This window comes from Cavia porcellus, unplaced genomic scaffold (assembly GCF_034190915.1).
Source record: "Cavia porcellus strain 051 isolate PalLab524CR breed Dunkin Hartley unplaced genomic scaffold, mCavPor4.1 scaffold_16, whole genome shotgun sequence".
NCBI classification, from domain to species: domain Eukaryota; kingdom Metazoa; phylum Chordata; class Mammalia; order Rodentia; family Caviidae; genus Cavia; species Cavia porcellus.
In genome coordinates this window covers 25,925,076-25,948,690 of record NW_026947499.1, presented here as the reverse complement: position 1 = coordinate 25,948,690, position 23,615 = coordinate 25,925,076, and the positions used below count along the sequence as shown (strand labels likewise).

At 36.4% G+C, this 23,615-nt stretch overlaps 1 protein-coding gene across 5 annotated transcripts in view; it reads right to left on the bottom strand.

Moving 5' to 3' along the window:
- Positions 1 to 23,615, bottom strand: part of Ttc28 (tetratricopeptide repeat domain 28) — a 693,050-nt gene that overhangs the window by 403,945 nt on the left and 265,490 nt on the right. The window contains exons 1-2 of one of the 5 annotated variants that reach the window (XM_063227063.1): positions 15,991 to 16,754; positions 15,597 to 15,763 (exon numbers count right to left, since the gene is read on the bottom strand). The exons of 3 other annotated variants lie outside the window; for them this stretch is intronic. Coding sequence is in view for 1 of the 2 variants with exons in the window: in XM_063227062.1 (XP_063083132.1) it covers positions 15,991 to 16,017 (27 nt within the window). In the remaining variant the exon portion in view is untranslated. Of the gene's footprint in view, positions 1 to 15,596; positions 15,764 to 15,990; positions 16,755 to 23,615 lie in introns of those variants that run through there. One more of the 5 variants, XM_063227062.1, reaches the window with a different exon arrangement.

Genomic DNA, 23,615 nt, shown 5'->3' with positions numbered 1-23,615 from the left:
CACCACATAAGCGTTAACTAGGATATTCTCACTGAGGAGAGTTAGGTCATGTTCCTTCCTCTATTCCTGGTCTTACATAAGCTATCAGGTAACAAGGGTTGACAGATTAAATAAACCTCCAATGAAGTTTAGAAAGACCTTTTCTTCCACTAGAGGTACAAAACTATAACAATATCCCCCTATAAATCACTAAACAACAATTCATATCCTCACTCAAGACTCAGAGATGTTTTACTACAGATCACATTATCATAGGCAACAGTACACTGAGTTCTTTTCATATCACCTCAAACTTACCAAGCTTCAAACAGTCAGGAAAGGAAAAGGCTTTTCTAACTATGAAATTTTCTAAGAGAACTACACCCTCTTATCTAATTTTATGTTGTTAAAAATTCTAGGTATGTAGTAATAAAGTGAAACTCATGGATACAACTTGTCAGGAATAGCAACAGGGAAATGTTTTAAGCACTGTGAAAAAAATTAGGTAAGAAAAATGCTTTGCACTGAGCAATATTTTCATGACCCTTGGGAAATATTAAATCTAGGAACCTTATAAATAGATTTTCACTACCTTTTAATAATATTTTGTACTTTTATAAGGTAACATTTTCTTTTTAGGTTTCTGCTGTTACTAAAATTTTTCTTGTATATTTCTTTATGCCTGAAAGGAAGTTTCCTCATTTTACATCCTTCTCTTGCCCCCTTTCTTCTTTTATTTCCTTCCAGTTAATTTCAACCATAAGAAACAAAGGTTATTTCCATATTTCCTATATGTATGAATTCTCAAAGATACATTAACAAAGTAATTCCCAAAATGCATATTTTTTAAAGCCGTACTATTTTTTGCTATGCTAGGAATTTTTTTGAAGTCTTTTTAATTGTGGGAATTCTCAGAATGTTTAAGATACATCAAATGAATCTCCATTAAGAAGACAGCATATTTATCTCTTTTAAATTACTTTGGGCTGGGGATTTAGCTCAGCGGCATAAGCGTCTGCCTTGCAAGCAGGCAGTCATGAGTTCGATCCCTGGTACCGATTAAAAAAGGAAAAAAATAAATAAATAAAAATAAATTACTTTAACAGTTGAATTTTTCTTCTTTGGTGAATGTTGTAGAATATAAGAACTGCTTTCCTAAATTAAAGAAAATAAGTTAATATGAATATCAGATATTCAAAAATTTATAAAATTAAAATATTGGGCAAAACAAGAAGAGGAAAACATAAGGAATAAAAAGCTATAGGACATCCCAAATCTAAAAATTTGAAATTCATAGTGCTAGAAAATCCGAAACTTTTTAAGTGCCTATGTGATCCCACAAGTGGAAAATTATACACCTGACTCCATTTGATGAGTCACAGTCAAAATATATGTACACTAAAAATTACCTTCAGCCTGTGTGTATAAGAAACATAAATTAATTCTGTGGTTAGACCTGAATCCAATCATATATATCTGCAGATATTCTAAAATCTGACTAAAAAACCCCTAAAATCCACTTCTGGTCCCAAGCATTTTGGATAAGAGACACTCAATTTACCTATTTTTTTTTCAAGCTATATTAAGAACTATGAAATCAGAAGTGAAAAATATAGAAAATATACATTTGTCTTCCAAAAGTACTTAAGAAATTAAGTTATAAATAGGAATATGATGAAGTAGCAAATGAATTTGAAATGGCAAAGATTTTTAGAATTAGTTAATCCTGGTTACTTTTGAAAGTGAAGGGATAAGGAATTGTATACTATGGAAATGTGTGAGTATTAATCTAGATATTTATGAGTATTAATAATTATGAGTATTAATCTAGATATTTAAATGCATACCACCTCTGCCTCCTCCTCTCTTCTGCTTTTCATTGTTCCCACAGCCTCTCTTACGTAGTACCACTCTTATCATACTATAATGCTATAATTCATTTTTTCACCTGACTTCTGTCCACATTGTAAGCTCCCTGAAAATGGGCATCATATTATACCTAAATCTGCATCTTCAATGTCTCACACTTCATAAATTATTACAAACCTTATAGTTAGAAAATTAATTAATTCTCTTATATTCAGCACTCATAAGATTAAGCTGAAGTACACCAAATTTTGAAGTAATGGCAACAGCACTACTGTTCATCAATTTTCTTACTCATTAAGATGTAAATATCCAGCATCTGGCACATGTGTAGACCTATGGTAAATGAATATTGAGGTAATTACTCAGTCCATTCATGCAACTCGGACTGTAAGTTTTGACCACAGTAGAACAGGTTGAACATTTCAAAGAGGAGTTCAGAATCATCTGTAGATTTTGTGTCTTAATAGCTCTGCCTACTGATTACTGCTGAGGAATGCGTTTTCCTCTCCCCCAGACCTCAAACACAGAAGTGTCTTCACAGGTTCAGGCACTGCACCTAACAACAAGAAGGATAAAAGTTCCAGCACCAACATACTGGCTTCAACTGACTCTCAGGCAAAAAAAAAAAAATCATGTGAAGAAACAGGTATTAACAAGAAAAGAAGAAGAAGAAGAAGAAGAAGAAGAAGAAGAAGAAGAAGAAGAAGAAGAAGAAGAAGAAAATTCAAGAGTTTTTAAACCACCCCAGCAGCTCCAAAACCTGAAATAGTTTATTTCTACAGACGATCATAAGCCTAAGCATGAGTTAACTTTTATAAACCTGTCACCAATCCAGACATGTCCATCATTTCTTTTTCAGTATTCTTTCACATTTATATTCTACTGTAAACCCATTCCTCCCACTTCAATTTCTGTTTTATGTTACATACAGGTTACCTTTCCCAGATGGTATAATTAAATACTTAAAAATAAAACAGTCGTCAGAATTCTGTCTTCACAAAAGTGCCCAGAGAAATAGCATTTCTTTCAAGCCATGGCAATTACCTATACAGGAGAATAATCTGCACATGAGTTAGAAATCTTTTTCACCATCTAGACAATAACTTCTTTATGGATTTATTCTCCTAGTAAAGATGATTATTCGCTTAGAATGGACCTGTAAGTTCTCTCCAACAAGGGCTCTGGAATATGATTTTTTTAAAGTGAAGCCTGAGTTTAATAGAAATTCAAACAGAAGTGTGAATTAGAGGGGTAATTTCAGATGTAGTGAAAAGCTGTAATGTCCATTCAAAGTAATGAAGGCACACAGCATTAATCTCCTAAAAGGATTTAAATGCTATGAGTAGAGCAATTCTATTTCTTAGTAGGAACAAATTAAGATGATTCCCCTTACAGAAATTGCCATAATTACAAGTAATTATCTCGTACTCTCTAAATTTACTACTATAGCACATTCTGCAAATATCATTCCCTTCAAATACTTTATTTGGAAATACAGGATAGATTGTTGCTTTGTGAATTGTGCTACAGAACTCAAACTGATTATCAGTACTACATAATATGTGTAGAAAAGAGATAGCATTCTGAAGTTGGAAGAGCTTAGAATTCCAAATTTATGATATTCTCCTCATCAGGTAACTAATACTACCCAAAGGAGTACAAACAAAATGAGAATGGCAAACATTCAAAGATAAACTTGAATCAAATGTGGGTTTATGCATGAAACAATAGAGAAAATCATTCTGATATTCATGGGGCAATCATGAAAAACATGTAAACAGCTGTTGTAGTATTTATAAAAACCCTTGCAGAGTCAACTAAAATCCCATCATTTGTATCCTGCTCAGTTTTTCATTTTCCTTTAATAAGAACATGTGAGAAAAACCAATTACTCATTGGGCATTAGGAGAATAAGCATGTGAAAACCTAATTTCACCATCTTTGGGGCCAATTACTGTCTGGATTTCAGCTGGCATTTGAAGTTCATTCTTCAACCAAACAGGGATTCCTTACCACTGGGGAAAAATACCCCAAACTAACCCTTCAAATCCACTTGAAATGGTACTCCACCATGAAGACTCTCAGCCTATTCATTTCTGCTCTTATCTCTAAACCTCTCCCCTTCTCCGACCCAACTCAGTTGTGACTTCTTTTATTCACTCTCCAGAGAATACTCTTTCTGCCACTCTGGTGATACTTAACATATGGCACCTCACATTTCAGGTATTTGTACACTTGTCTTATCTTCTTATGGACTTAGTATGATATTATCATTTCAAAAAAAATTGATTTTAAAATTGTTCCCACACAGGAGCATAGCTACACTCCCAGCCCAAGTCAATAAAAATATTAACTATATTTGTATATGTATTCACACAGTCAATAACTTGTATCATAAGGCTCCATCTTTAGTATCTCTTAAGGTTATACTTTTTATGTTTTATTTTTAAATAAAAATGAATATTCTGTTTCTCCATATTTTCATCCTTTCTTAATCAACATTTAAATGTCAGTCCTACATCCCATGCATTTAAAATACTTTAAAAATTAGCTTTATGTGCTGGAGACATAGCTTAGCACTGCAGCAGTTGCCTATCGTGCACCAAGAGGCTAGGTTCAAGCCCCATTATTATAAAAAAAAAAAAAAAAAAAAAGCAAAACAAGAAACTTTAACTTTAAATTGGGTATGCTGGCTGGGGATTTAGTTCAGCAGCATAAGCACTTGCCTGGCAAGCATGCAGTCCTGATTTCAATCCCTGGTAAAATAAATAAATAAATAAATAAATAGGGCTGGGAATTTAACTCAGCAGCATAAGTGCCTGCCTGGCAAGTGCGAAATCATGAGTTAAATCCCGGGTACTAAATAAATAAATAAATTGGGCATGCTGGCTCATGCCTGTAATCCCAGCATTTAGGGGACTAAGGTAGAAAAATTGTGAGTTTGAGGCCATCCTGGGCTAAATAGTGAGTTTCAGGACAGCCTGAGTTACACCATGAGCTCAAGGCCAGACTGAGTTTCATAGTAAGATCATGCTGTGGTGGGGGCGATAAATGGGCTTTAAGAATTTTATATTCTTACTCATGTATTCTTAGTCCAATATAATGAAGGTATAATGAAGTCCAAGGTAATGAAAATAGATATTATAGATTCATTTTAAAAACAAATTCATACCCTCCACTCAAATTAACATAGATAATTTGCCCATGGGTACTAATCTTTACTGGAAACACTGTCACATAATAGTTCAGATCTTCTAAAGTATTTATGTCATTAATACTGTATATAGAATAACATTTATATGGTTCATTAAAATATTTTAAGAATCATGGATAGGATCAGAAATAATAAGAACAGCCTGGCATGGCGGTGCACACCTGTAACCTGATACTGACCTCCCAGCACTCAGGAGGCTGAAGCAGGAGGATTACTAAGAGTTCAAAACCAGCCTAGAGAGCTCAGGGCTTAGCTCAGCAGTGTAAGCACTTGCCTGGAAGCACAAGTCCTGAGTTTGATCCCCAGTACTAAAAAAAAAAAGACCAGCCTGGACTACATAGTGAGTTCAAGGTCAGCCTGAACTGCATAGTGAGGCCCTGTCTCAAAAAGACACACACACACACAAAAAGAATAAGGACAATAACAACAATATATTTAGTTATGATCTACTTATCAGTGATGTCTATTCTGTATTTGTGTAAACTGACAGAAATTGTTTATTTTCCATGTAAGTTATTCTATCTTTGTTGATAGTACCCATTCGTTTTCTCCCCATTCTCTTGGTCCTTTTGCATTATCTATATACTGACCTATAAGAGGTCTTCCCTCGAAATTATAAAATATGTAAAATCTGTGGGCAACATCCTCTGTTTTCACTCCTGACTACCTACTTGTCCTGTGACAGAAGTGCAGACCCTCTTAATGTTTCTTGGCTACCCAAAGTTCCCTCCAAAGTAGTCAGTCCCATTTCCACATCAAACAGGCCCCTCAGTGACTATGGCTTTGATATTTCACGATACTCCCTTGTAACTACCACGTGGTTATAAGGATCTCAGTTCTTAAATTGTTAGGGGGTGACAGACCAGCAAAGCTAAAAGCAAACAAATGTTACTAATATATTTACATTTTACATGGATTTATAAAGTCTCACCACAAAGGAAATTTAGAAAAATAGCTTGTAGATGTGTCTGAAAGCCAATAAACATCTTCATGTCTTCAAAATAACATGTGTTTAACTATCTTCCCTTTTGAACAAACCCAAACCACTCCTAGAACGGAAGCAGAAGAAGAGCATCCCAGTGGACACACTCACTCCTTAGGGTCCCCAAATCAGGGGCCACCTCTCAATAGCAGGTGACCCACAGAGAGTCACTTTGCCCTCTGGTGCTTCAAAAATATTTTAGTGTTTTGTAAAACTAGTTTAAGTAATATAGATATGGTAAAGCAAGCCTAGGCTAAAACATAAAGGATTATTTAAAATAAACATTTCTTTAATAAACAACAATTTTAGTTAATTAAAATTAATATATAAGCTAATATTAATTTTTAATTAATAACTTGAGTTCTTTGGTTATTTCTTCTCAAAGGTAATTGCATATACTCCTAGGATATGCAAGTCTACCCACCACACACACCATTTAAACTAGTTCTTTCCACAGTGACTTTTGTTGTTTGTTTTCTCACTCTGTTCTGAGAGAAAATCTTGCTGTTTTGCCCAGACTAATCCTGAACTCTGAGAGCTCAGCTGTTCCCCCTGCCTCAGCTTCCTGAGCAACTAACTACAGACATGCATCATACTTGGTAGATCTATGTTTTTGTTTTTTAATTATAGCATCTCTGAATAAGTTATTGAAAAAATGCCAAGGCAGATACATCAAAGGAAAAATAGGAAAGAGAAAACTACAGTGGCTTTTATCATATAACTAAAAATATTTTCCATCCTTGTGATGATGCATCCTCAAATGTATTGAATGCTAGATAATCAACAACATAATAAATAATGCTCATTGTGCTGGGGATTTAGCTCAGTGGCATAAGTGCCTGCCTTGCAAGCACACAGTCATGAGTTTGATCCCTGGTACCAAAATAAATAAATAATGCTCATCTATCAAAACATCACTACCTCAACTATGTAGAACACAACTCAAAAATCAGAAATTTCATACTACATGAGAAAGAAATGTCAAGTTTTTAAAAAATGTTTTTCAACTTTCTTAAATTTCAAAATATCTCAAGTTTTACTATTTGACACAATTAATTCTACTTGCTCACTGTTCAAAAAGTATCAGTCCCCTTACTGGGACTGCTTGTTTTTCTTTAATAAACAGATTACTGCTGAGTCTACATGTTAGCAGCATTATTTGGGGCAACATGAAAAGAAAAGTAAAAATCGAACCAAAAAATGCATGAAACTATTTTATAAAAAAAAAAAAAAAGTCAATCTGGGGTCATTCCATATGGGAACAGATAATACTGTATTCCTTTAAAAAATTCCTGTAGGATTGCAATGTTATAGTAGTAGAATGATTATTTATGTTGAATCATTCTTTGCATGACTTCTGTATAAGAAGTCAGAAAATATATAACAATTTTTTAGAAAATTTCACATTAAAATGGCTGAAATTTTTAAAATGTTGGCAGTTAATGAATTAAGTCTAAGTTATCAGGAAATTCGCAAGAATACTACAGGTAAAGTAAAATTAATGCAGTGATTTTCCATGAACACCAAAGTGACCAAAGAAAATTAAAATCCATGGTTAATATTCCAAAAACACTTCAGTTTTATTTTATTTATTTATTTATTTTTTTTTTGTCTTTTTCCTTTTTATCGGTACCAGGGATCGAACTCACGACTGCCTGCTTGCAAGGCAGGTACTTATGCCGCTGAGCTAAATCCCCAGCCCCCATTATTTTTAATATTTATTACCACAATTTATACTCCTCCTCCCAAATACTTGTTAAGCCATAGTAAATTTCTGTTTTTGTAAGTCAAAGATAGTCATGCATAAGAAATTTCACTTGGATCAACCTAAGTAAATTTACCAGAATTATTAACAATAACTTTAATAATAAAGTGATTTTCATTTCATCTTTTCTTTTTTTTTTTTTTTTTTTTTTTTCATTTTTATCGTTACCAGGGATCAAACTCATGACTGCCTGCTTGCAAGGCAGGCGCTTATGCCACTGAGCTAAATCCCTAGCCCCAATTTCATCTTTTCTTTCTCCAGCCTACTCTCTATTGGGAAAAAAAAATCTAATTATTAAGCAATAAAGACCCAAAGTCCACAAAACAATTGTGAGCCCATCACCACTAACTGACACTTTTTATTCTTCACCTCAATCAAAATCATGACTTATTTCAAACCTAAGAATTGCAACTACACAAAATAGCTCCCAAAATATCTAATAGATCTGGGCTTACACATTACAGCTTTTCACACATACCAAATATATGTAACAGTCTTGAAAATATGTGCACATGCACATTCTAGTTATGTTCATTCATACATATTCAAAATGACAAAATATGTTAATGATTGTCAAAGCAATGAATTAATAATCCAGATAATTTAATGGACAGGCAATGTTTTCAGTTGTATAAAACAATGTAGCATTCAGCTTACCTTTAAATTTAAGATATTGCATTTTTATTTTCCTTAAAACAAGGAATATCTACATTGGACAAATCAAAATAAAGAATCATTTATCTATTTTAAAAGTATTGGTGGATAAGTATGTCTGCATAGGATTATAACATAACAAACTCTCCCCGTGATTTCTTCCTTCCCTATTCTTCTCTATTACCTTTCTAGTTTCAAGTCTATATATATTGCATGTTTGAAGATTATGTGTCCAAACACTGAGTTCCCACAATAACCTACTGGTTCTCAATTCCACTGGACCCCTTTTCCAAATGCTAACTGTTCCTTTACTCACACTTGCCTAGTATTTGTGCTTCCAAAAGTCCTAGTTCTCCCAACATGATGCAAATGCAAAATATGACCTCCCACAAAGTAAATAATGCTGGAAATATAGCTACATTTATGTACCTATACAGCCAGAGATTTAGCTCAGTGCCCTAAGTGCCAGCCTGATAAGCCCAAGGTTGTGAATTCAATCCCAGCTTCTGCCAAAAAAAAAGTAGTACATTTATGAATAGACACTGGCTTTATAATCAGATATATGCTAGGGAAATTTCATTCTCTGATAGTATAAACTGAGAGATATCTACCAGCAAAATAGTTTATATGTGGGGCTGGGAATTTAGCTCAGCGGCATAAGCGCCTGCCTTGCAAGCCTGTGGTCGCGAGTTCAATCCCTGGTACCGGTAAAAATACAAAAAAAAATAGTTTATATGCAATTTGACAAATGCCATCATCATGTATATTTTCCAGAAGTATCTGCTTATATAGAAAATATAAAAGATATAATTTTAAGGATATAATTTTGTTTCTTTCTTAAAATATATGTTAAAAAGGACACACTGCTCAAAATAACATTAAGCACTTTAACAGAATAATCGAAAGGACTCTAATAGAATAATCTAATCCATTGAATAATCCAAATAATCTAATGCTGAAAAAAGAATATAGTTATATGGTTCCATCATATGAGAATGTGAGAATACTTCTTAGCTACAAAAACCTAAAGTGGGGGACTAACAAGAAAGTTCTGAACAAAAGCTTCATATAAATCCTGAAAATGTCAGTTAAATGATATAATTTCTATAGCTTTCAATAAAACTACATGGTTTTAGCACATCAATAAAGGCAAAATCTTAAAGCTTAGCCACATTGTCATTAATGATATAATGAATTCACTGTGGAAACTGAAGCTGACAGGACCAGCCGAGATTTCAGGTTTTCTCTTGCTTCTGTCGTATTTTCCACAGCATGTCATTGCTGCGACTGACTAGCAAAATGAAGGTGGCTGCTGGCACCCTTTCTTGAAGTTGGGCCAATTAAACTCTGCAGCCTCTCACACTGGCAATGTTTACTGGCTAGCTCCTGAACAGTAAAGGTGTCAACTCAGATTTCCTCCTCCCTGACTTCATTCACTTCTTGTCAAGTCTGTCAACTATTCCAAACTTCTTGAACTCTCCTGGAAGTCATCATTTATAGATGACCAAATTTACAGAATCAAAAATATTCAGGGCTGAAGGGAATAAAGATTTACTGTGGTTGTTAGTTGGAGGTCTTGTGATTGATGTGAGACATGTCACAAATAATTTTTTCTCTTTTTAAATTGAGGTGAAATTCACACAATAGAAAACTAATCATCTTAGAAGTACACATTTTAGTGACATTTATTACATTAACAATGTAACTGCCACTTCATAACTGTGACTTTAACAGGTACATAGTCCTAGCCAGGCATGGTGATGCATACCTGTAATCCCACTTGTAATCCTCAGAAGCTAGAGCAGGAGGATTTCTTTGAGTTCAAGGCCAGCCTGGACAATAAAGCAAGCTCAAGGCCAGCCTGAACTGCATAGTGAAACTGTGTCTCAAAAAGGCAAAAAACCAACCAAACAAAAAAAATATAATCCAAATTATCCCTTTAATGAAATACCTTTACTTGTATTCAAAATGGCATTCTGAGAAGATGAGAAATGGCCTTATAAAAACTTGTAAGCTAGGTTAAAGGATCTTGCCAACTGTTTAAAAAATCAGTAAGTATCTCATTCCAAAAATGTATTCATTTATTCAAACATTCACTCATTCAGCTGTTCCTCTGTGCCTATGCCCTCAGAATCTTAAACTGGTAAAGACAGATAAACTGACAGTTATAGTTATAGGGCTTGGCCTGTGGGCTGTGCAACTCATGGTCAAAGTTGGTATGACCAACTATGCTCAGCAATATAAAGATTGCTTATAGAAGGACTGTCTAAGGAGGAGAAGGCATTCTAGGCAGAGAAAAGAAGCCTAGTGAACCAGGTCCAGCTAAACTATAGGATATGCTACAAGGAAAAAACATGTAAGCATTTTTATATGCCAGACATGCTCATAAGCATTTTGCATTATACCCTCAAAGTTATACTGTTAGATGCCATTCACATTAAATGGCTGAGTACAGAAAATTAAGGGTTAACCTGGCTACACAGCTACTTAAGAGGCTGAGCTGCAATTCTAACTCAGGCAGCCCAGCTTTAGAGCCCATCTTCCTCATCACTACCTAGTCTATATTACAGCTACTGTTTTTAATCTTCTTCTTTGTAATAAAATTAATTACTTTTAACACAGATCTTTTATGATGGAAACTATAATATGCCACTGAAAGTGAATAAATGATTGATGTGACTAGTGTATGTGCACTAAGAATTCTTTTGGCCTCTGAGCAAGCAAGAGAGCAAGCAACAATCATTTGCTTGTACAGCAAGGCCCTACCCCAAGTCAAGGTTGTGCTCAAACCACTTGGAGCTCTCCTTAGACAATGGAGACACAGGCCAGGGCTTTAACAAGGTGAGTAATATGAGCAGATGTATGTCATTTAAACAATTACTTGGCAGAAGAAAAAGAGACTAGAAAAAGAAAAAATCATTAGGATGTCATTTGCAAAAGATTCAGCAAGTGATAATGAGGCGCTAAACTATAACAGTGGGGAGTCAGATGTGAAAGATAAAATGACTTGCCCAAGGACATGAGTCAAGGGAAGTGCCAGAACCAAAACCCAGGTCTGTATCATACATTGCATTGATCTGGGAATGGTGTATAAAATGATTTGCAGAAAGACCACTATCACGAAATTTCTATGACTTCTGTATGCTGTGTAACTACTTTTATCCATAATGCTGATTTTTCAGGTCTGATTTTATACTATGAAACAAGCTATGACCTAAAATGAATTATGAACCGCATAACATTCAGGCAAGTGACTAAGTAATTTAGTATAGCTGTATTAAAATTGAGACTAAGTCTTATATATAATCCAAAAACAAAATACTTCATCATAGAAAAGTTGGGATTTGAAATACACTCTTTCATAAAATAAGCTATTCTAAGAAATACATTTACAGGACATAATCCTCACAAGTGAGCTTCCAAACAAGATTTCAAAATAAAGTGCTATCAGAGAAGTTATGTAAGAAGCTAGACTCACATTTTATTAATGTGGCAAATATAACAAGATAAATATATAATTCTCGAGTGACATAATTAATGTAGCTTATGTGACATATTCCTATTAATGATCTTTTATTATGTGTGAACAGTAAAATAACATTAGATGAGCAATGAAAAATCCAATCAACAGTAGCTTTCCAGAAGGTTTTGACTGCAGTCTTATTTACACAGTGTTATCTGATACTAATCCTTGGATTTTTAAAGAACAGAAATTGCTTCAGAATTGTAAACAAACATATTCTTATGAGATGAGCATTTTAATTATCATTTCTACAACTACAAGATAATGTGATACATGATAGACTCATTTCTGCAAATATTAGTAATGTGATACATGATAGACTCTTAAGATAAAATTAGAGGGAAATGTATTTTGCCAGGCCATTCAGTTACATGAATAAAAGAATCATGACACTGAATCATAATTCTGATTTTTTTTACTTAATCATGACTTTGAGGGAGATTTTCTGCAGAGTCCCTGACCCCTCCTTGATATCTGCAAAGATTAGAAGTGAGTGTGAAAATATCCTGAGTTTCTTTCATAATTTACTACTATCCAATATTATGAATCAACTGCAACACAACTAAGTGTAGAAATACAAGTTTATAAAATAGTATTGAGCAAATACTTTATCCTTGTCACCAAAAAAGAGATGTGATCTAGAAGGATCTTGTAAGGAACAAGAAGTATAATGAGTAGGCTAGATATAAACATAAATAAAAAAATAGAGATATATGCATGAAGAGAAAAAGAGATGCCAGTTAATAAAAGACAATTACAGCCTAAAGAGGCATGAACTCTGAGTGCTCCAAATATTCAGAGGTAGGTAAAATCACTGTGCTTGCTTACAGAGTAAAACAGATTCGGGGACAGGTGAGTTCATCTTGGTTCTGGTGCCTAGAATTGATGTGCAAAGTCATCTCAACTTTATCTTTCTTAGGTAAAGAGCCCGGGTAATCAAGTTCCAAGTACAATGATGAAGAACACATGTTTTAAAGTAATTAAGACTCAGTCCTAGTTCTGGCCATGCCCTGCTCTATGACTCTGGGTCATTCGCTTCATCTTTCTAAAACTCAGTTTCCTAATCTGTAAAATGTGAATTGTAAACATCGACCACCTCACTGGATGAGAATGAAATGAATGCACATATCCCAATTAGAGATGCCTACCATGCACCATGTGCCTAAAAAATGTAGCTGCAGTTTACAGTATTTTAAATACTTAGCATGATAAGATCAGGACCACTGCTCAGAATCTTGCTATTTTTAAAACCTCTTTATTAAAGTATAATAGACTGTCAGTATATATGTATCCAACTTGACAAGTTTAGTAATAACTATATACCTACAAATCTTGCTTTTTAGGAGGATTACATGGTTCTTGGTTGGAGGCCCACTATACTGTCCTCTAGATGATTGGGTCTGAAACACTTCACTATCCTTGGAGCAAAACATGAGGAATCATGTTTTGATGGTTTCTCTTCAAAAAGGTATCTGACTCTAATAGAATACACCTGACCCATATGTTTAACAAGCTTGTTTTAAGGATTAAATTTAACTGATTGAGAAAGCAAAGAGGAAGAAGGAGTTCCTTTTCAGGCATGTACCTCGGCTGCATGCTCAGAAGCAAAAGAAATCTGTAATCTAAAATCACTCCCATGCAATGACCCAAAATTTAGAAAATCCAAAAGTAGTGGTGACTGACAGGACACGACAGCAAGCTACCAACCATTCTAGTTGCGAAGCCAGCTGCAGACAAACACTCTTTGCAACGTTCTGTGGCTGATCTTCCTAGCTTTGTTAAAATCCTATCAGTGCAGTATCTCTTTTCATATGCAGTATAAATGGATTTTATGAAATAGTTTGGTAAAACACAAGGCATGTGACTGTACCACTACAAATGTGTTAGCAGATCCAGCCAGAAGCCATAGCAATGATCTGAGCATGTGAGTATTCTGGCAAGAGTAAGAAAATAAACCTAATCTTTGTAAAGACTTACTGGTACCATGCTGGAGCTGAATATCAAATCTTTTCCCAGGTAGCTTCCCTTTCCAATGCAGAAGCAGCAAGAATTGTTCTCAAGCTACCACCAATAATTATACAGTGTTTGATGGCTCAGTTAATTTTTCTCAATCTGCTATGAACTCTGCAGAATTGTGTAAGGATCCTTATGATGATTTGAGATTATGAATACAGTGAATGAATACAAGCTTCTGGTATAGCAATTTAAGCATCATTCAGTGGGTAAATACTGCAGAGTGAATCCTAACACTTGAAACAGAATCTTTCAGAGTCCAGAAATTCACCTGACTGCCAAGAATAATACTTCCGTGGTTCAAGCAATACTAGTACCCAGAGGGGTTTGCACAGACATAACCACATGAGTTACTGCCTATTGGGTAAAATAGAAAAAACAGACATTTATAAATGTACAGTTTGCAGACATCTTTAAACTACTACTCATAAATATTCAATTTGCAAATACAGTAGAAATGGAAGACTGTAAGAATATAAAGTATCTGTTTAAATTGCTTAATTATATGGTTTCTTCTATGGGTTTTCCTCATCTTATTTTTATTGGGGGCTGAGGGTGGGGAACACATGGCTCTCTTAACCAAAGTACGGTACATGAAACCAATTTCACTGAAAGAAGCTCTATGATAAGAACAAATAAATGAGATATTCTGAGTTTAAGATGAAGTAGAAAAGGCAATGTCACAGGACAAAAATCTCATCAATTAGATATCAAAGAAACATTTTCAGTTCACCAGGCTATACTGAGGCAGCGTTTGCTAGGTTCTCCAGCAGTAATCAAATGCACGGTATCGTCTCAAGCATTTCACACATGATTTCTATTTCAGCTCTGATGTAAAACTCGGCATCTCACATCGTGGCACAAAGAAAAGAGTCAGTTTAGTTAGTTCAAGTAAAAAACCAGACAGCTGCTAATAGAGACAGGTCACGGCTGGGAAGGGGCACAGCACATTCAGTTCGCTATGTTTTCCTTCATAAGAATGTCAATAAAAACCACTGCCAAATGAGGTATGGGGGGAGTCCCTCTATGCAGTGAACCACTGGGTTCACCTAACAGTTAGTGGCAGTCAGACAAGTTAGCAAAAAGGAACCCTAGCCAAATGTACAGCTGCCAACAACTTGAAGAAAGCTCTCTTTCTCCCTCAACATCCTGGGGTAAGGACCAGTCAGTCCCACATTTAGAAACGTTATTTCTGGGACCAATAGCAATTTATTTTGATATAACCACTAGATTTTTTTTTCCTGAGTTCTCAACAAAGGAGCCATATTAGGAAAAAATCTCGCAAAAAAGCAAAGTGCCCCCTCCCCTTTGCCCACGATCGATGCACACACGCGGCGCACGCGGACACGCACAGACACTCGCCCGTGCACAATGGCCGGTGCACTCGCACGGGCTCACGCGGCCGCCCAACCCGGGCTGAAGGCCCCGCAGCCGGGCCTCAGGCGCTTGGGCGGGAAGCCCGCGGCCCGCCGCCCTGGAACCAGCTGCTTGGCGTTTGGGCTGGGGCTGCTCGCCCCCCAGCGGGGCCCTTCGGTAGCGGCTGCCAGAGGCCCGGAGCCCGTTAACCCCTTGGGGAAGTAGGTGCTACAACACCCACCTGCGGGGCCACGGGAATGGGGTGGGGACGCGAGTGGTCTACGCCATCAGGGACCGGGCGACTCGGTGTCCTGGGTCTCTGTAGCTCTCAGCTGGCTTTAGCAAAGCTAATCATGTCACTGGCTCCACAGGGCTTCTACAGCGAGCGGGTGTTTCTGAGCTGTCACCCTGAGGGTCCACACATCAAAAAGGAAAAACTTAAGAGGGCAGTGGACACAGACCAGACTTGGTAACTTGTCCCTAAGGGGCCAGCGCAAGTCCCTGACTGGCCAAGCCTGCCTTCGATCGCCAGCCCTGTAAACTACAGAAGATGTGGAGGGACCCGAGGGCAATCGCCCTCGTTACCCTTCCCTGAGTTGGGCTTTGGGGCCCCGTCCCCACTCCGGGACACTTACCTTCTTCCGGGGCTGCCATTTCATCATATTTGTACAGCCGATACGTGGAACATCAAGATGTTGGCTGGGGGCTGGGGGCAGATGCAGGGCAGCCGCGACTGCAAGTCATGCTGCCTCCCTCCCACCCCCTAATTCTTTCCCATATTCACTGCGGAAGGGAAAAAGCCCAAGAGAGTCCAGTCTTTTCGCCTTCAGTTCAATGAGAAGTATCCCCAAACCACGAACACACTTCCCACCAAGCTAGGAAGTCCCAGCAGCCACCAGCGTACTCCTGCCAGCGCGGGGCATTTTCCCCGCTGGCGCCTGCGAAGGGAGCCTACTGCAAGGGGTCTCCGAGCCGGCTGCTGAGACCCTCCCTCACAAAACAGACTGAAAAGGCGAGCTGCCACAGAAACCCAGCCGGGCTCTTGCCATCCAAACCCCTTTTGGCGAATTCTCCTCTTCTCAAAAAAGATTAGACAAGCAATCAAACCCTCACGCGCAGCCTGGAGCAATTCCCAAAATTCTGGGTGTATTTCTCGTTTGTAAAATTTAGCAAAGAAAATTCCAAAGATCTGTAATCAGAGCTTCTTTACGCTGTTTTTCTCTTCCTTCTTGGATAACTTGGGAAAAGAATCTGCCCTTCCCAAAATGCCTACCTTCCCTGAACACTTTAAATAGGAAAACTTGGTTTGTGTGTTTAGATTTTTTGTTTTTTAATTCCCGAGAACCTTAGTAGGGAAAGGCTGGAAGGAAATCCTGCAAGAACCCAACTCCACAGCTCAGTCTGCACTAATGACTTCCTTCCCTCCGGTGCAAGCACAGCCAGCCCAGCTCCAGCCACATGAACAAACGCTTCTGGGTCTTAGTGCCACGACATCCGCTCATTGCAAAAAGTAAAGAGTATCCGAGGTATCCAATGGCTCCTGAGGAAACACAGCCAAAAGGGTCTACAAGGTCAGTATACCTGTCTAAAGGATATACTTAGATTTTTAAGCACATTATTTGGGGGGGAGTCGAAGAGGGGAATCATAGACCAAATGGCTACAAAAACTTAATTTCTGATATGAAGAAAAAGATTTGAGGTATCTCACAAGATAAAATATTTTACGCAAGAATTTTGCCTCCAAATGAACTCAAATATAGATTCTTTGCTTCTGCAAATCAAGTGCTTTATATATTACTATAAAAATATTGCTATGGGGATTGAGTTTCATTTATCTTCTATGAAATGATTCTATCTTATTTAAGATTAATCTACAAATACAAGATACTATATAATTCTACTATTTATCTGATATATCTATCAACTCCTATTCTATTGTTTTGATAGTTGGTAATAGTATAAGCTACTATAATACCAACTGATATACATAGTAGTTACTAATGTACTGAGTCCAATGTCCCCACAATGCTTAACTTTCATAACTGACATATGAATTGTCAGAATTGCCTTTATGTGAGTTATATGCAAATTATCATTAACTGTAACATAAATTATTAAAATACTCTATAACAATTACAGTTGGTCTTTGGTATTCATGTAGAAATGGTCTTCCCATTCTATTTTCCAGTAAAGCTTACTGAGATTCGGAGGAATTGCTTGTTCAACCAAGACTACACATATAGAATATGATGAGGCTGGAATTCAGACTTACAAGGACCTTATTCTAAAGCCTATGCCCCCTCCATGGTGAGCATCATAGCTACATGTTAATTTTCCCTTTCATCTCAATAAGCCTATTAAGTACCAACTACTTACACATTATTTATTGGCCAGATCTAAAAATATGAATGAGAGGCCACCCCTATTCTTGGAAAAATTACATAATTTCAGGCAGTTGTCATGAATAACTCAGCTTCTCTTCCTAACTCTCCCCGTTCTGTCTATAACACCATTATTCTTCCAGGATTATAAACAAATCCCTAACATTATTTCTTATACCTATTCTATCACCTAGTCCTTTCACTTCTTTCCTAGACATCAGTTTCAAATTCCTACTTCTGACATCTGAAACTAGAGCCTCACAAAATAAATAATACATTAAGTACCAGCTAGGTACAGAGAACCATGTGGAATAGAAAGGCCTAAGACTAAGTGCCTAAACTAGTAAAGATTACAAAGAATTTAGGACAGAAGTCCTATAAGAAGAAAGCCAGCCAGGCATGGTGGTGCACACCTGTAATCTCAGCACTCAGGAGGCTGAGGCAGGAAAATTATTGAAAGTTCAAGGCCAGCCTGAAATACAAAAGACCCTGACTCCGAAAGAAAAAAAACAAGAAGAAGGAGGAGGCAGAAAGGAGAAAGGGGAAGGAGAAGGAGAAGAAGCTGTGAAAGACTGGCATTTGATGACTTAGTTAAGTAACTAATGGGTTATGTGATGATAGATGTTCTAGGAGGTAGAGAAATCATAAACAGAATGACAAAGGGAAGTTTTACAAAGAAACCTGAAGTAAGAAGTCAGAGGAGGTACAATTTATTCTGGAGTCAAAAGCCAAAGTGCTTACCAGGGCTGTAATGCCTTTGGCCTCTGCATGCTTACAGCTGAGCACACTTCTTACCTTCTCTTACCGTCCCTGGTTTACTGGCCCTCTCACCGTCCCTCATGCCTCCCAAGCATTCATTTGTTGTGCCCTCTGCTTAGGTTCTTTTAGATACCCTATTGGTACCTTTGAGACTGCTGAAGTATCGTAGAAACTGTCTTATCACCCTCTCTCATAAAATAAACCATGACCCTCACACTGTTACTTATCCTGCTAATTTTTCTTCATAATCCTATGACATACTTTGTTTGTTTTTCATAAAATGTCTATTTACCTCACAAAAAGGAACAGAGACTTTGTTACAACACCAACACCCAGTGAATAATGCCTGCTACACACTAGGTAATGAATAAATATTTCTCAAATAAAACAATGAAAGGAGGAGAAAAAAAAGAATAGTGTAAGCAGAGGCATATGTAAGACATATTCAAAGCACAAACGAATAACCTGTCTAAATATAAGAGTTAGGCTATCGGTATATCTCAGAGCACTTGCCTGGCCTGTACAAGTTTCAAACCTCCTTATTGAAAAAAACCCCTAAAATATAAGGCTTAGGTGTAAGAATAATAGGGACATAAGCTTTGTCTTGTTCAACTTTGTGATCTTCTGTGTCTAGAGCAGTAGTAGGCTGAGCATGTTGGTACATACCTATAGTCCCAACATTTAGGAGGTTGCGGCAGGAGGATCACCCTGAGTTCAAGGCCAGTCTGGGCTACAAAGTGAGTTCAAGGCCATACTGAACCCTTGTCTCAAAAAGACAAAAAGAACAATACCTGACACAGAAAAAGTACTCAATATTTATGGGATTAGACAATGAAAGGGAATGAGTGGCAAATGAATGAAATTTCATTCCATTTCATATAAAGGAAAAGATACTTTCTCAAGAATCTTGGCTAGGTGTGTTGGAACCAAATAGCTAAGAAAGACAGTGTAGGCTGGTCCGAAGGTAGTGAGTTATCTCAATTGATTGTTTACAGTCAGTACAGATTGAACTCCTTGTTCTACTCTTTCCCCCCTTCTCACTACTGCACTTGAGTAGTCTTAAAAAAAAAAAAACAACAACAACAACAACAACAAAACAAAGACAGTGTAATTTGAACCCTAACCTGCAAAATGCAAATGATTAAAGGGATTAACAATAGGAAAGGGGAACAATTGAAGTAGCATTTTTGATATTGTTTTGCTTTGTTTAGATGGGGTCTCATTATGTTGTCCAGACTGGCCTTGAACATTTAGACTCAAGTGATTCTCCTGTCTTAAGTAGCTGGGACTGTAGGCATGCAGCACCATGCCTGAGTTGAAATGGTATTTTTAAGCAACCTAATAAGCAACCTAATAAAATAAAATAATATTAACTATGATTTTATGGGACTGTTTTTAACCTTCAAAAAAACTATGTGCATGATTAAAATCCTTATTGTGACTAAAGTTCAGAGAAGTTAAACTACCTGTTCAATGCTATCTTGCAAGTCAAAGGCATTGAAAGGACTGGATCCCAAGGCTTTTGTGCTTATAAACCACTGCTTGAGTGAGGGGAGACAAAAACCTACAGTTGCTTTAGGAATCAAAAGTTTCTACTCTGCCAATGACTTGCTATATAAAAACAGTTTTTAGAAGGGCAAGGCAGGTTACATGAATAAATGAAAGAGGTCTAAAACAAAAGGGAATTGTGAAGATTGCAAACATAGAGATACATGAATCACGTAAAGGGGACAGCTGCTACACAATCCAGTGAATTGATGTCTTGCAGGAATATCAGTCGAACAATGTCAGATCCTCTAAATTTTCAAGAGAAGTTAGAAATTTCGGCTTAAAAGGTTTAAAGCATCCAAACAGACCAAGCAAAACATGCCCATAGAACTAAATTCCATCTGCAAGTCCTAATTTGTGACTGCTGACTTAACCACTCAAAGCCTCACTCTCCCATATGTAAATCAAGGGACATAATAGTACTCAATTTGTGGGATAGTTTTCCAAAGGTGTTAGTGAATCCATATGCACACCATGCTTGGTCTGTGAACAAAAGCACAACCCCTGCTCAGATATTGCTGAATTTACTGATCTACAAAGTTATTTAAACCCAGGGAATGCAGGGGGGTCTGAAAACAGTGGGCTGAGTCAGAAAAGGAGACAGAAAATACATCTGTGTTTGTAGAAAGAATGAATCTAAAGTAATGTAAGGCTTTAAATCGATTTTCAACCTTTTAGGCTTCATTTAGCAGGTACTCCTTGATAAAGGACCATTACTTAGAAGCTTTTAAATATCAACACTGTCTTAAGTCATTTTTTTCTATTTGTCTTTATTTATTTTGCTTAATCCAAATTGAATTGGTATTTATACCTAAAATCTTTACAGATTTACTATTATACCAATGTACTTTCTCTATTAGGAATTATTTACATGTAGTTAGCATACTAGTACAGTTCAAAATGTGTAATTTAACATTATTGTTTCAAAGATCCAACACTGAACAGTAAGAACATATTTTCCCAGATCTGCAGCCACTAAAAGACATTTTTACAACTTCCTCATTTTTAACATAGCACTTTGGAAATCATTTCCCTAAAAAGCAGATACTGTAAAACAGTCTATTAAAAATAGTATTTTTCTCAATAACTACTTGTCTATTCAAATCTGAACAAAAGCAACAAAGAGGAAATGAATGGTGAGAACATACCTTTTTTCATTGTTGTGAATTTCTTCAAGCTTTCCTAAGGAGTGACATATCTGACACTGATCATAGGGTATATACTTGAAAAAGCTAGCCTTGTACTTATTTACATTTATTGTGTTTTAGAAGTAGAAAATTAAACTCAATGTGAAACAGTATTTGGAAAAATACATTAATTTTCCTAAAGACCTCTAAATTATTTTCAAGTCTCTAAAGAGACATAAGGAAAATAAAGGGGTAAAAGGTAAGTATATTTGATACCAAAAAAATTCTGCCTCATTGGTGATTTTTCACACAAATGGATGCCTCAAGAATATGAAGCCCTTGCTTTGCTAGAAAAGAAACTAGAATTAATTGCTACAGTAAGAATTCTGCCACACAGTCCTGCTGATGCAGGACATGCTTCCACTCTCTGCCAGGAAATTATAGCAGATGGCTAAGACACATCCAAAGAAGATCACATGTAACCTTAGCCACCTCATCTCCTACTAGCAGGCAGCTGAAGTTCCCGTCTTCCTTCCCTTTAACTCAACGCTCATTTACTCACTGTTCATTGTGTACCAAAGACTAGGATTTGTGAGACAGACAAAAATAATTCAGTTTATTTTCATCATTGAAAAGACAGCCGTCTAGAGAATATAGAGATACAACTAATGAAAATGAAAATTTGTCTGATTCTTAAAGAAGCTAGGCTTTTTTTTTTGTACTGGGGATCAAACTCATGATCTCATGTTTGCCAGACAAGTGCTTATGCCACCTGAGACAAATCCCCAGCCCAGAATCTAGGCTCATAAGCACTATAAGAATGGAATAACTACTGGAAGATTCTCTCATTAAGACTAAGGAAGCCCTAAAGAGTAATTAATTCTGATTGTGGTAACTGGAAAAAGTTTCACAGGAGAGATGGCACAGTATTTTTCCAACAAGCAGAGAGGGGGCAGGAAGGTGTATTATAGAATGAATGAAAAGAATGAGCCCAAACCTGAAGGTGTGATTATGTAGCCACATAACCACATCTACCAGATCTAAAGCCTATAATGCAATGCAAGCTGCAGCACAGTTAAGTTCAGAAGGCTGTGAGTGCTATTCTACTGAAACAATGATAATAGCTACCTTTCATGGATTATGTGCCAAGCACTAAAATTTTTAAAAATATTTTTATTTCATTGAAATAACACCTTTAATGAAGAGGAGCTATTATTATGCCATTTTATCAAAAAGGAAACTAAGGCCAAAGGAATAAGTAAATCCCAAACATATCATGGCTAGAACGTGGGAAGAAATTCAAGTCAATCAGACTCCAAAGCTGTGCTCTTAATTCTTGACATAGAAGAGTAGGATGAACAAGCACAGGGATTTAATCACAGCACTGGCAAAACTGTGAATTTATGCTGATAATTCTGCAAAGATGAATCAATAAGAGATGAGGTGAATAAGGGCAGCAGAGATAGAAAGAGACCTTCTTCAGAGACATTTCACAAGTAAAGCAGGTTGTTAAGAACCTGTTTCATGAAAGAGACAGTAAAGGAAAGATTTAAAGGAGATCCAGACATGCTTACCATCTTTTAGAAAAAAAGACACTCCATTAATTCACATATAGGTCACATAAGAAGAGCAGATAACTGAATTCTCTTTGAAAATTTCAGAGTCTGAAGTATTGAGAAACACAGAAATGTAAAGCAATTAGCTAAAAGTACAGCCTAAAGATGAGTAGTTGGGTGGATAGACAGATGAAATAGAAAGACAGATAGATAGATAGCAATATTGAGTAACTATAACATTAAACTACAAAGAGAACCAGAAGTGTCATCCACATAATATTGGCATTTGGAGCAGAGAGAAAATGGGAAGGGCTTTGGGAGAGGGAGAGAGGGAAAAGAAGAGAGGAGAGAGGAAGAAAGAATAGAGCTGAGTAGAATCTTAAGTAATGCTATATGACTGACATCATTGCCCAGATAAGAAACCTACCTAGTTTCTTTAAGGAAGTAAATTTTATTTGGTAAATACTGAATACTGTCTGGCTCAAATCCTAGAGTCACCATTTATTAGCTGTGTGACCTTGAGTTATTTCATTTTTCTGTATCTCAATTTCTAACTCTGTAAATGGAAGTAATAATAGTATCTACCTAATTATGGTTGTTGGGAAGCTTAAATTATATGTGAAACTTTGTGCAAGCACTCACATATATGTAATACATCCTGCACATAGAAAAATCTTATATTTAATATCATTATGACTATCGCTATTTTACTGTGATAACATTGATATTTTATTCTCTTCATCATATCATGGAGTTTGTATTGGTTATATCATAACACAAACCAATGCTCACATGCCGCAGTAATATAATCATTTTTCTAATGAGACTTTTGCTTTGCTTTTGTCCATGACACAGTAAGTAAGACTAGGCTTATAATCCTGATATAGCT